The sequence below is a fragment of the Gracilinanus agilis genome, chromosome 2 (genome assembly GCF_016433145.1).
Source record: "Gracilinanus agilis isolate LMUSP501 chromosome 2, AgileGrace, whole genome shotgun sequence".
Classification (NCBI taxonomy): domain Eukaryota; kingdom Metazoa; phylum Chordata; class Mammalia; order Didelphimorphia; family Didelphidae; genus Gracilinanus; species Gracilinanus agilis.
In genome coordinates, this window is record NC_058131.1 from 62,032,596 (window position 1) to 62,045,388 (window position 12,793).

Here is a 12,793-nt window from a genome sequence, read left to right on the forward strand (position 1 = left end):
ACACACACACACACACACACACACACACACACACACACACACACACACAATAGTGGGATATGGGATTGAGGGAACTCATTATGGATTGAAGTGGAAGAATTGGTGTGGAACCCGAAGAGAAATTAACATGGTTATTTCATGAGGGAGCTCATCAATCTTAGGAGGAGCCACAGGGGCTGAGGGTTTGACTTCAAGCTCTGCTACTTCATTACCTGCATTGAATAAGAAAATTACTTCCTTTTGTCTGGACCTCATTTTCTTCATTGGCATGAGGTCATTGTTAGACAGATAAACCTTCCAGCTCTAGATCCTAAGATCTTATCACTGGAAAGCCATATTTCAGATTATTATCATCAGGTTAACTAATCTATGGGCCTTTGGAAACTCCAGATAAAGCCATTGAACCACAGAATATTGGAATTTTAAAGGGGGGATCTTAAAAATCATCTGGTTCAGCTTTCTCATTTATAAAGTTTGGAAACTCAGCCTTGATGAGGTGAATGCTACTTACCCAAACAGAGCCAGTTAATGGCAGAGTCAAAATGAACCCATTCCTTTTTACTCCAATTTCTTTGTCTTTTCATCAGATCTCACAGCTCATTCTGCCCTTTTCACCTATTCAGAAATGTGGTGACCCCCTTACCATGTTGTAAATACTTAATCTCTGGCCTCCTTTCCTACAGTCAAGCTGACAGGCAGTAATGTTCCTCTCTCTTTGTTTTTGGAGCAAAAATATATTACCTTCTTTCCTTGACCTTTAGTGTTTTTTCTTAAGATCATGAATGGAGACCATAGCCATACTAATTTATTTGATGTTTGTGGACTCTTACTCTGACTACTCACCATCAGTAGGTCCCTTGCACAATGTTCTGGCATGGGATAATAGGCACAGGGAATAGACAGGTCCAAAGTCAGGTCTGAGCCTTCTTTTTTTGATTGACATAGAAGCTCTATATCACAGCATATGTTGCTATTAGATCTTCTTCCCCTCTTCAAAGAGGAGGAAGGTATACTTTATCCTCTCTTGTCTGGGCCTGAGAATGGTCATTACAACCAGTCAGTCTGGCTGCCTTTTATTGTTGTTTTCATTTACATTAGCTATTTTCTCATAACAAAATAAATAAAAATACAATTTCAACATAAATAATGTTACTTTGTGGTTTTTCTAAGTCAGTATACAGCCAGCAGGAATCCATTTCAATTTAAGTTTGACACCACTGATTTATATTATTGTAGCTATTGTGTATATTGCTCTCTTGGGACCTCAGTTTTTAAAAAGCGTCATATCTATCAGTCAGTCAAGAAGCATCTGTTAGACATGGTGCTAGGTGCCAAGGCCAAAGACAAAAATGAAACAGTCTGCCCTCAAGGAGCTTACATTTTTTGGAGGAAACAAGTACATGATGAAGTAGTAATAAAAGAATGAATAAATGGAGAAAGCACAAATACAAAAGCAAAGAAACCTTGCCTTCAAGAAGCTTCCTTTATGGGGCTGACCACCCACATAGGAGATTGATGGCTAGAGAGTACAACTTTGGTCCAGAATGTTACAGGAATGGAGAATGTGACTATAGGAGAGTAAATTGAAGTACTTCTTCTATAAGCACTGGTACAGTGGATTTGATCATGGTTCCTGATCTGGAGAGTGATGGTTCACTGGAGAGGGAATGACTGAAAGCATTGAATCTAACAATGTGGCGGGATATAATTGCTATTACAGTGGTGTATATTTAATTATGTATGACCTGCCCTGGTTTTTAACACAGACCTGAATTTGAGGACTTTAGACATCTTGCTCAGATGGTATTATTGGATTCCCTGAGACTTTTAATTTTCTTGAACATATTAGCTCTAGCTATAATCACTTTCATCTTAGGTCAGTCACATCATAGAATAGTAGTACCAGAAGAGTTCCTTATTCCTGTGTATTCCTGTGAATACCAGACAAAAAGGTGGTGATTTGCCTGTGTTTACATATTTTACCAGTGGTAGAATTGGGATTAGAGTAAGATCTATTGGTCCAAGGCTGTTTTTGTTAAGTACTAAATTCCCTTTGAATTTTGTACTAAAGAACTGCTCCCCTCCATCTGTTAGTTACAATCCGTAATTTACGGTAAGAAGAAACTCCTTACACTGAACACAAACCTATTGTATAAACAGCCTTTAACCTGAGCAGCAGTCTATTCAAACCCTGCTTGTCCCATGCATCTTCTTGCAAGTTCCTTCGGCCTGCTGGTGCCTCAGTAGAACCTACAGACTGTGTTTCTTAAGAGCTAAGGAAGTACAAAGGAACTATGGTAGTAACCCAGAATAATGTTGGAGGGCAGAAGTGACCTGAGAACATTTTATAACTTAGTCTCCTGGGTTGGTGTCACATCATTCAGAAAATCTCCCTGAGTAGAGGTTGGAAAAACACAAGCTTCCAGGCCACATGACTGAGCAAAGACCCCCTCCCCAGGTTCTTGAATGGGGTGTGTATGTGGAGAGAGAGTCAGTCTTAGGGAAGAACGAGGTGGGAAGAAGGAAGGAAAGGAGAGAGAAGAGAAAGATAGTGATTCCTTCAAAGATCTTTGTAAAGGTTAGGAGACAAAACTAGTAAACAGAAAACAAAGCAATTAAATAGAATGCTAGATTATTAGAGTTAGAAGAGACATTCAAGGTTGTTCAGTTCAACTACCTAATTCTCTCCACCACTGATACTGTGGCTGGACAGTGCTCAGTGATTAGCACACTCTCACCGCATTAAGCTCACTTCATCGCAGTGATTTTGTTTTCTTAGCTGTTAAGTGCAAAACCCATCCCTCATCCTCAATTCCCTCTTCCCTAACCCAGTCCCCTTGTCCATGTTCCACCACCGATCTACTTGCTCCTTTTCTTATGCCCTCTGGTATATGCCAGTGCCATATTAATGAACAAACTCCTCCCTCTTCTGCTTTCTTTGAGCCATGGCTTCCTCTTAATTGCTCTGCTTCCCTTGATATCCTTTCTAGTACTTGTTATACTTTATTTCACCTCCACCTCCATGACTCACTGGTTGGGGTAAATAAATACTCTGCTCCCCACTACTACTTATAGATTATCCTCTACCACCTTCTCTAAGAAACCTCTTCCTTTGAACTTTATGCTGTGTAAATTTCATCAATTAACTCCTTGGGGCATTCTTCCTTCCTCAGTTATTTCAGTGCATAATTGAACTAATTGGCCAACTGAGCTTCAGCATACATATTAGTGTCAACTTGGAAAAAACACAGAACTACTAAAATAAAGTAAAACCCAGTCTAATCAGGAAAGAGAATAGCGTTCAATATTTGGCCACCACACAGAGATAAGCACCTAGAAAACATACAGAGCCAAAGGCTCTGGGACTCCTGGAACCATATCTCTGTGAGAATTGCCTGGAGAGATGATTCTCTGGAGAACAATAAAACCTGGGGATCTTATATTCCTTTTGGGGAACTAGGTACAGCAAACATACTTTGACAGTTTGTAAGCAGGCCTGGGCATCTGGGAGTGGGCTACTACCAAGGATACAAAAAGGATGGTTCCTGCACTGGTGTTGGTCTTCTTGGAAATGGATCTCTGATACAATGGGGGAAACTTCCAGGACAAAAATGGTACTTAACATTTGACTGCATCTACTAGTCCCACCTAAACAGGGCTCCTTAAGTTCTTTAAGGTCTTTTGTTCAGTCTGAAAGGGTCAGTCTAGGACTTCCCTTTGGGGTGAGTTCCCTGGGGACTGGGCAAAATTGGGGTTCCCAAAAACCCAGTTGACATTAATAATCACTTAAATACTCTCACCTCCCAGTTCCTCAATGGGAACTTGGAACTATTCCCATGATTTTTTCTACCTCAGCTACACGAAGAGTTTATCAAATCCTTAGTAAGTATTTATTAGGCAGGTACTCTGCTAAAGCACTAGATCTTGTTGTCACCTACAAATCTTCTACCACCTGGCTCCCTTCTTGTCTACAGAAATGCCCTAATCTCTTACCCCTAAGAATTGTTATTTAGTTCTGTCTTCTTCACTAGCCATTGTTCTGTAGCTCTCCTTCAATTTGTGGCTAACCTCCTTAGAAATTATCTGTACTTGGTGCCTCCACCTCTTTTCCTCTCACTTTCTTTTAAACTATATACAACCTGGCTCCAGCCATTTAACTGAAAATACCATCTCCAAAGTTGCCAGTGTTTACTTCCTTGACTTCTCTGCAGCATTTGACGTGATCTTCTTCCTGAATCTTTTTTTTTTTTAAACCCTTACCTTCTATCTTAGAATCAATACTGTGTATTGGTTACAAAGCAGAAGATCAGTAAGGGCTAAGCAATGGGGGTTAAGTTACTTGCTCAGGGTCACACAGCTAGGTAGTGTCTGAGGCTAGATTTAAACCTAGGACCTCCCATCTCTGGGCTTAACAATCCACTGAGTCACCTAGCTGCCCCCTTTCCTGGATAATCTTTGTTCTCTACCATCTCATAACACTACTTTCTCCTGCTTCTGCTCTCCTTCTCTGTCTGTCTCCCTTACAGGTTCTTCATCCATGTCATCCCATTGGCTTTACCTTAAGGTTCTATTCTGGATTCTCCTCTCTTCCTTCTATTCTCTCTTACTTGGTGATCTCATCAGGTTTGTTGAGTTCAATTTATTATTCCTGGGCAAGTGATTCTTTGATCTAGAGAATCTATCCCTAGTGTTTTTCCCAATCTGCAATTCAGTATCATCTCTAGCTTCTTTTTGGATATTGTAAAATTTAAATTATATAAACTAGCTGTGCCTTACTCAATTAAGTTTATTCATTAGATTGACTATCTAAATCATTGCAGATATCTGAGGAAAATAAGGGTTTATGGTGGTAATTCAGGACTGAGTCATGGTCACCAGAAATTATAGAAGAGATATTTGTTAAGCCTAGACTTAGTGATAAATATAGATTACACAAAATAATGGTAAACAACTGTGTGACCTATCATTGCACAGACTATAAAAATTGAGTACCTACTAAATATCTAGTTTAATATAGGCCTCCACACAGTTGCATGCTACAAACTCACATAGAACCCCAAGACTGGCCACTCTGGCTACCGACCCCTGGGAATGCCAACCCTGCTGGATTGACTACTCCAAAGAATAAAATAATTTGGGTAACTTATATACTCTTTTAGGGAACTGGGAAGTATAGTTGATTGCTTTACAATAGCTACAAAGATGAGTAGTTCTAGACAGGATTTTCTGGGAGAGACTGATGCTTTACAATGGACACAAAAAGGGAAAGATCCAGGCCCAGACTGGGCTATTTTTGAAAAGGACTTTGACATAAAGGGGAAAAGTACAGGGACAAAAAGGATACTTAACACCTGAGTGAATTTGCTAGCTCCACCTAAGCTAATTTAAGGTCTATTGTTAATTCTGAGACTGAGGTTGGGCTTTCCCTCTGGAGCTCTTCTACAAGTTAACTGAACTTTGAAGGGTTTTCAGATTCCACATGGATACAAGTTTGGGGTTTCCAGATTCCACGTTGACACTAGTATCTTGGATTGTACTTGAGAAGCTTACTGTCATGAACTGTCAGACAACATATTGCCATATCGCAAATTCGGACCTCAAAATAATCTGGAGAACTCACTAAATAAACCATATTGCAACCAAGCTATTTTTTACAGACTGAGATTTGTCCACAATTGCCCAGATATAAAATATATTAGATTGGATTTTCAGTCTTTACCATTTTGGATAGGTTGCCCAACTACATCTATAGTATTTTTTTTTATTTTTCAAACATTTATTAATATTCATTTTTAACATGGTTATATGATTCATGCTCCTCCTTTCCCCTTCGCCCCCCGCACTCCCCCCACCCATGGCCAACGCACATTTCCACTAGTTTTGTCATGTGTCCTTGATCAAGACCAATTTCCAAATTGTTGGTAGTTGCATTGGTGTGGTAGTTTCAAGTCCACACCCTCAATCATGTCCACCCCGACCCATGTGTTCAAGCAGTTGTTTTTCTTATATGTTTCCTCTCCTGCAGTCCTTCCTCTGAATGTGGGTAGCATTCTGTACCATAAATACCTCAGAATTGTCCTGGGTCATTGTATTGCTGCTGGTACAGAGGTCCATTACATTCAATTTTACCACAGTATATCAGTCTCTGTGTATAGAGTTCTTCTGGCTCTGCTCCTTTCACTCTGCATCTGTTCCTGGAGGTCTCTCCAGTTCGCCTAGAACTTCTCCAGTTTATTATTCCTTTTAGCACAATAGTATTCCATCACCCGCATATACCACAGTTTGTTCAGCCATTCCCCAATTGAAGGACATACCCTCCTTTTCCAATTTGTTGCCACCACAAAAAGCGCAGCTATGAATATTTTCGTACAAGTCTGTTTATCTATGATCTCTTTGGGGTACAAACCCAGCAATGGTATGACTGGATCAAAGGGAAGGCATTCTTTTATAGCCCTTTGAGCATGATTCCAAATTGCCAGCCAGAATGGCTGGATCAGTTCACAGCTCCACCAGCAATGCATTAATGTCCCAATTTTGCCACATCCCCTCCAACATTCATTACTCTCCCCTTCTTTCATTTTAACCAATCTGCTAGGTGTGAGGTGATATGTCAGTGTTGTTTTGATTTGCGTTTCTCTAATTATTAGAGATTTGGAACACTTTCTCATGTGCTTATTGATACTTTTCATTTCTTTACCTGAAAATTGCCTATTCATGTCTCTTGCCCATTTATCAATTGGGGAATGGCTTGATTTCTTATACAATTGCTTTAACTCCTTGTATATTTGAGTAATTAGACCCCTGTCAGAGTTTTTCGTTGTAAAGATTTTTTCCCAATTTGTTGTTTCCCTTCTGATTTTGACTACATTGTTTTTATTTGTACAAAAGCTTTTTAGTTTAATATAATCAAAACCATTTAATTTACATTTTGTAATTTTCTCTAACTCTTGCTTGGTTTTAAAGTCTTTCCTTTCCCACAGATCTGACAAGTATACTATTCTGTGTTCACTTAACTTGTTTATAGTTTCCCTCTTTATATTCAAGTCGTTCACCCATTCTGAATTTATCTTGGTGTAGGGTGTGAGATGTTGATCTAGACCTAATCTCTCCCATATTGTTTTCCAAATTTCCCAGCAGTTTTTGTCAAATAGTGGATTCATGTCCCAAAAGTTGGGCTCTTTGGGTTTATCATACACTGTCTTGCTGATGTCATTTACCCCAAGTCTATTCCACTGATCCTCCTCTCTATCTCTTAGCCTGTACCTGTTTTATCTTTTTAATGGGAATTGGTATCTATTTTACAGAATTGATTTGAGTCTTAAATATGATTATGTATTCAAAAGACTTCCACTATTTAAATGTCAACTATTATTATTATTAATCCACTTAAGATAACAAAATGTACTTTGTATTTCCTCTCTAGTAAAATGAAAATTTCTGGAGAGCAAGAATTGTTCAATTTTCATCTCAATATCCAAGATATAAAAATTAGCACCAAGAATCTTAAGTACCTTGCCCATAGTAGGCACTTAAATGCTTGTTGAAATATAATGTAATAGTTTCTTTTCTTTAAAAAAATCCCTTATCTTCTCTTAAAGTTGATACTAAGTATTGGTTCCACAGTAGAAGAAGAGTGGTAAAGGATAAGTATGGGGGAATAATTAAGTAACTTGCCCAGGGTCACACAGCTAAGAAGTGGCTGAGTGTATTTGAACCCAGGACCTCCCATATTCAGGCTTAGCTCTTTTATCTATTGAGCCACCTAGCTGCCCCATTTACCCAAAACAAAACAAACAAACAAAAAAAAAACACCTTACCTTCTTCTTAGAGTTGATACTATTGATCCCGAGGTAGAAGAGTGAAATAATTTGCATTTTTGCATTTGAACAGTAACAGTACATTTTTCTCAATGTTCCCTTATAAGTCTTTCTGTATTCTTATAAAGATCTGTTGTTCTTGTTGCCCTTTTTTAAGAGTTTTTAAAAAGAATTATAGTCAGGGGGCAGCTGGGTAGCTCAGTGGATTGAGAGCCAGGCCTAGAGACAGGAGGTCCTAGGTTCAAATCCGGCCTCAGACACTTCCCAGCAGTGTGACCCTGGGCAAGTCACTTGACCCCCATTGCCTACCCTTACCAATCTTCCACCTATAAGTCAATACACAGAAGTTAAGGGTTTAAAATTAAAAAAAAAAAAAGAATTATAGTCAGTGTGTATACTTTGGTCATTTAGTTGGCCGTGCTTTGAATCTTCTTGCATTGATCTTTAATATTTCTTTCTATTCTTCATTTTTGTCATTTTAAAATTATATATATCATCATCTTTACTACACATGCCTTGAGTTGCCCAATCCTGCCCTTATCTGTTAACCCTTTGAAAACCAATAATGGGGATTCCTTTGCTTTTCTCTGTGTCCCCAATGATTAACACATGTTCTGCATGAAATATCTACATAATAAATGTTTTTCATTCATCCTTTCATTCCTATAAATAAGAAGTCCTCTCTCCCTCCCCCACCTCTTTTCTTCACTTCCTTTTTTCTGTGTAGATTACCACCATCTTTACACTTGCCCATATTTACAAACTTGGCTCACCATATTGCTGTTTCTACCACTACACTGTCTCTCATCTATATTCCCTTTTCACTACTCAGACTAACACCCTCATTCAAGACTTCATCCCTTCTCAACTGAACTATTGCAGTAGCTGAAGAACTGATCTCCTGCATCAATTCCCTTCTCACTCCAATCCATTCTCTTCACAGTTGCCAAAATGATTTTCTTTAAGTGCTGGTCTGAATTTATCAGTTCCTATTCAGTAAACTCCAGTGACTCCCTATTACCTCAAGGAAAAAATATAAATTCAGTTTGGCACCTGTCAGAATTTGGCACCAATCTCCCTTTCTAGCCTCATCATACATTCTTCCCTTTCTTGCCCTGGATAGTCTATCCAGACTGGATTCTGTTTCTCCTTACACATAATACCTCATCTCCCATCTCTATGCTATTATATTGGCCTTCTACCAGTCTCTTAATGCACTCTCTGCCCACCTGTGCCTTGTAGAATCACTTTCTTCCTTCAAGACTCTGCTCAAGAACTCTTTTACATGAAGACTTTTGATACAACTTTTGCCAGTGCTCTCCTTTCCTCTAAAGGGATTTGTTTTTATTGTATGTTTATTATATATATATATGTATATATATATAATATGTGTGCATGTTTGTGTGTGGTCTCTTGATAGGAAGTTTCTTAAGAATACTGTTTAGTTGTTGCCTTTGTCTTACCAGTGCTAGGATTTAGATACTCAATAAATTCTTCTCAGCTAATAATAAAGAGCCTTAAAAGTCCTCTAATCCAATTCCTATGGCACCCAGGATCACCTTTGCCTAAGACAAGACAGAGGGAAAAACAGTGAGGTAATGGGGCCTCAGTTTTCCCTCTGTAAAAAAAAAGGACAGCCTCTAAGGCCAAGAAGCTTGTATGCTAAGGCTAGCCCTAGACTTAAAACAAGGGATCTTGAGGTCATAATCCCTTTATAGAAACTTTGGTGCTTTTTTTCCCCACCCTGGAGAGGAAATTGAGTTCTAGTTTGCAAATTCACCCCTAAATTTGGTCTGTCTTTTCTATTAGCCTTCTTACTTTAAACATTCCTGAAATCTGTCATCCTAATATTTGCATTTTTAAAGAGGGTTTCTCTAATTAATCCCCCTCCTTTTTACAGTTATCAGATATGTTAAAACAGTGACCTGGGGAGAAGCTCTGGAAGAAAGGAGTCATTTCTTATCCTGTGTGGTTTTTTCCTTTATGTCCTTTTACAACTTAGCTCCTAGATCTAGAACTGGCAGGAATCTTTGAAGGCATCTAATTCAATTCTCTCATTTTAGAGATGAGGGATGGAGGCTCATAGAGGCTTAGTGACTTGCCCCAGGTCACATAGGTAGTAAGTGGGAAAGCTGGAATCAGAACCCAAGTTCTCCAACAATCCATAGTTGTTTACAGGTTTTGTCCTCCTTTAGACCAAGCTCCTTGAGAGCATAGACTGTCTCTTGCTTTTCTTTGTTATCCTCAATGTTTGACACATTTTAGGCTCTTAAATTCTTGTCCAAATGACAATCTTAGATGCTCTCCCCTGCCCCCATCCCGGTCCCTGTCCCCTTTCCCCCTCCCCCCTGCCTTCCTGTGTTACAAAAAGTTCAGATCAACAAAATAAACTGTGCCTCATTCCACACCTTGAGTCCAGCACTTCAGCCGAGATCAGGAAGGTAGATTGTACCTTCAACCAGCTGGAGCCAAGATGCCTTCAATGTAGTTTTCCTTGACGTTTTTGAGATCATTTTGTAAACCATCTTCTTGGTTTGGCTTATTTCACTCTGTACCAGTACAAACAAGTGGGAAGTGACTTTTCAAAAGGCCAAGCAGGGAATACCAGATAATCTTTAAGATCTCTTCCTCTTCCAACGTTTTATAACTAGAACTTCTGTTTTTATAAACCTAGGCTGAGGAAAAGCCAGGGCCTGATAAAGCCATTTGACCATAAACAGATGGTGCAGATTATCTGTGAAAAAAAATTTTAAGCTAAATTTTACATTTCATATCACATGTAGGTTTTACCATTGCTTTCATGTAGCACATAGTTCTATATTGCTCATGCCATGATAAAAGACACATATCACACATACAATAAAAAACTAATTTCAGAGAATTCCTAGCTATGTGAATCCTGGGCAAGTCACTTAACCCCATTGCCTAGTCCTTACTGCTCTTCTGCTTTGGAATCAATATACAACATTGATTCTAAGAGTCAATAAGGTTTTTTAAAAAAAATGATGGTATGCTTTGATCAGAAGTTAAACTCCAACAGTTCTTTGGCCATGGATAAAATTTTTCACCAGGAGTCCCTTTTGTTTTCCTAGGAAACTTGCTTTGCTGATAGTGGTTTAATTCTTCACAGTTGATCATCATATGACATTTTTGTTGCTATATACAATTTTCTTCTGATTCTGCTCCCTTCACTTTGCATCAGTTCATATAAATCTTTTCAGGTTTTTCTGAATTCATCTTGTTCATTTCTTATGGTGCAATAGTATTCTATTACAACCATAATACCATAACTTGTTCATCCATTCTCAAAATGATGGATAACCGTTCAGTTTCTAATTCTTTGCCACTACAAATAGAGCTGCTAAAAATATTTTGGTACAGGTAGGTCCTTTTCCCTTATCTCTGATCTCTTTGGGAATCAGAACCAGTAGCTTCCCTAGTTTCTTTTCACAAACTTTATGTGGCACTTAATTTGTCACTTAACATACAATATTTTTTGAGATGACCAGCCCTGTCTCCCAATTAGAAATGAGGCCTTTCTACTTTTAACTTCTTTGCATACCTAGAACCTAGTATTGTGCCTGACTTGTACTCCAACAGATTTCTCTTGCCATTAGATAAGTTGCCCTGCCATGGGTAGATCCTGTTATTCATCTGTAGGTGATGACTAAGAAGGTATCACTTGGGTGGGTATTGTAAGAGTGCCAACAAATAAAGCAGCAGTAGTATAATAGAAAGGACAAATAATTGAGAGTCAGAAGACCTTAGTTGGAATCCCATCTTGGTCACTTAATGATAATGTTATCTTTGGGACAGTGGAAAAAAGTTACATGAGTTCTGGGAACCTCATTTTCATCAACTTTAAAATAAAGAAGTAGTATTACATGATCTATAGAGTTAGTTCCATCTTTGAATTTTATAATCCTGTTGCTACCCTATTACTGACAAGCCAAAACCCAAACTCCTTAGCCTGGCATTCAAGGCTCTAAACAGGCCATCTCCAGGATTTGTTTTTCATTTTGATTTGGTTTTGTTTTTTTAATCTAATCATCTTTTACTATAGTCTGATTGATATAGTCATTAACCTTTATTCCTAATTCTGCACTCATTTCTTTGGTCATATAGTTTTATTGGCCTACAATTTCCCTTGTTTCCTTCTCCTTATGCTTCAAGATTGACCTCCAGATTTTCCTAGTTATTCCAGACCACGTCCGTCTCCCCTTCTCTGAGTTCGTATTATACTCTATCATTTCATTTAATCATATATTTCCTGGTGTTGTCCCATCACTATTTGTATGTGTGTATGTTGTGGTGTGTGTGAGAATGTGTGTGTGTGTGTGTGTGTGTGTGTGTGTGTGGTGTTGTTGTTGTTGTTGTCAGACAGAACATCTCACAGAATGTAAACTAGGCTTCATTTGTATTTCCCTAACACCTCATTTCCAGTATGTAGCATGATAACTGGACCTACAAGGTGTTTTTAAAAAACCTTTTAAGGTCATGAAAATGTACCAGGGAGCCCTATGATGAAGCAAGTAGAATGATCAGTTTGAAAAGAGAAAGATGCCCAAACCCAGTGGGTGAGATCTTGAAGTAATTGAGTTGCTTTCTTAGAACAGTTATTTCTTAGTAGTTTTATTCTGATGCTTCTTGGATTCCACTTCTCTTCTCTGTTCCCTTTACTCGATTGTCATTATTCTCTGCTCCCACAGGCTGGGACAAACATTCCTATGGTTATCATGGCGATGATGGACATTCATTCTGTTCCTCGGGGACTGGGCAGCCTTATGGCCCCACCTTTACTACTGGAGATGTGATTGGTTGTTGTGTCAACCTCATCAATAACACTTGCTTCTATACAAAGAATGGACACAGCTTAGGTAAGTGAATGAGGGATACTGGGTAAGGGCAGTTGTTGCAAGCCTCAGGCTTGGTCTGAGATGTTACACCCCACCTGATTGGTGGCAAAGTACAGGGCT

The 12,793-nt window shown here is 38.7% G+C and overlaps 1 protein-coding gene across 1 annotated transcript in view; it reads left to right on the forward strand.

The window, feature by feature from the left end:
• RANBP10 (RAN binding protein 10) overlaps window positions 1-12,793 on the forward strand; it is a 146,663-nt gene that overhangs the window by 84,880 nt on the left and 48,990 nt on the right. The window contains exon 4 of the mRNA XM_044663214.1: window positions 12,527-12,694. Coding sequence (XP_044519149.1) covers window positions 12,527-12,694 — 168 coding nt within the window. The remainder of the gene's footprint in view (window positions 1-12,526; window positions 12,695-12,793) is intronic.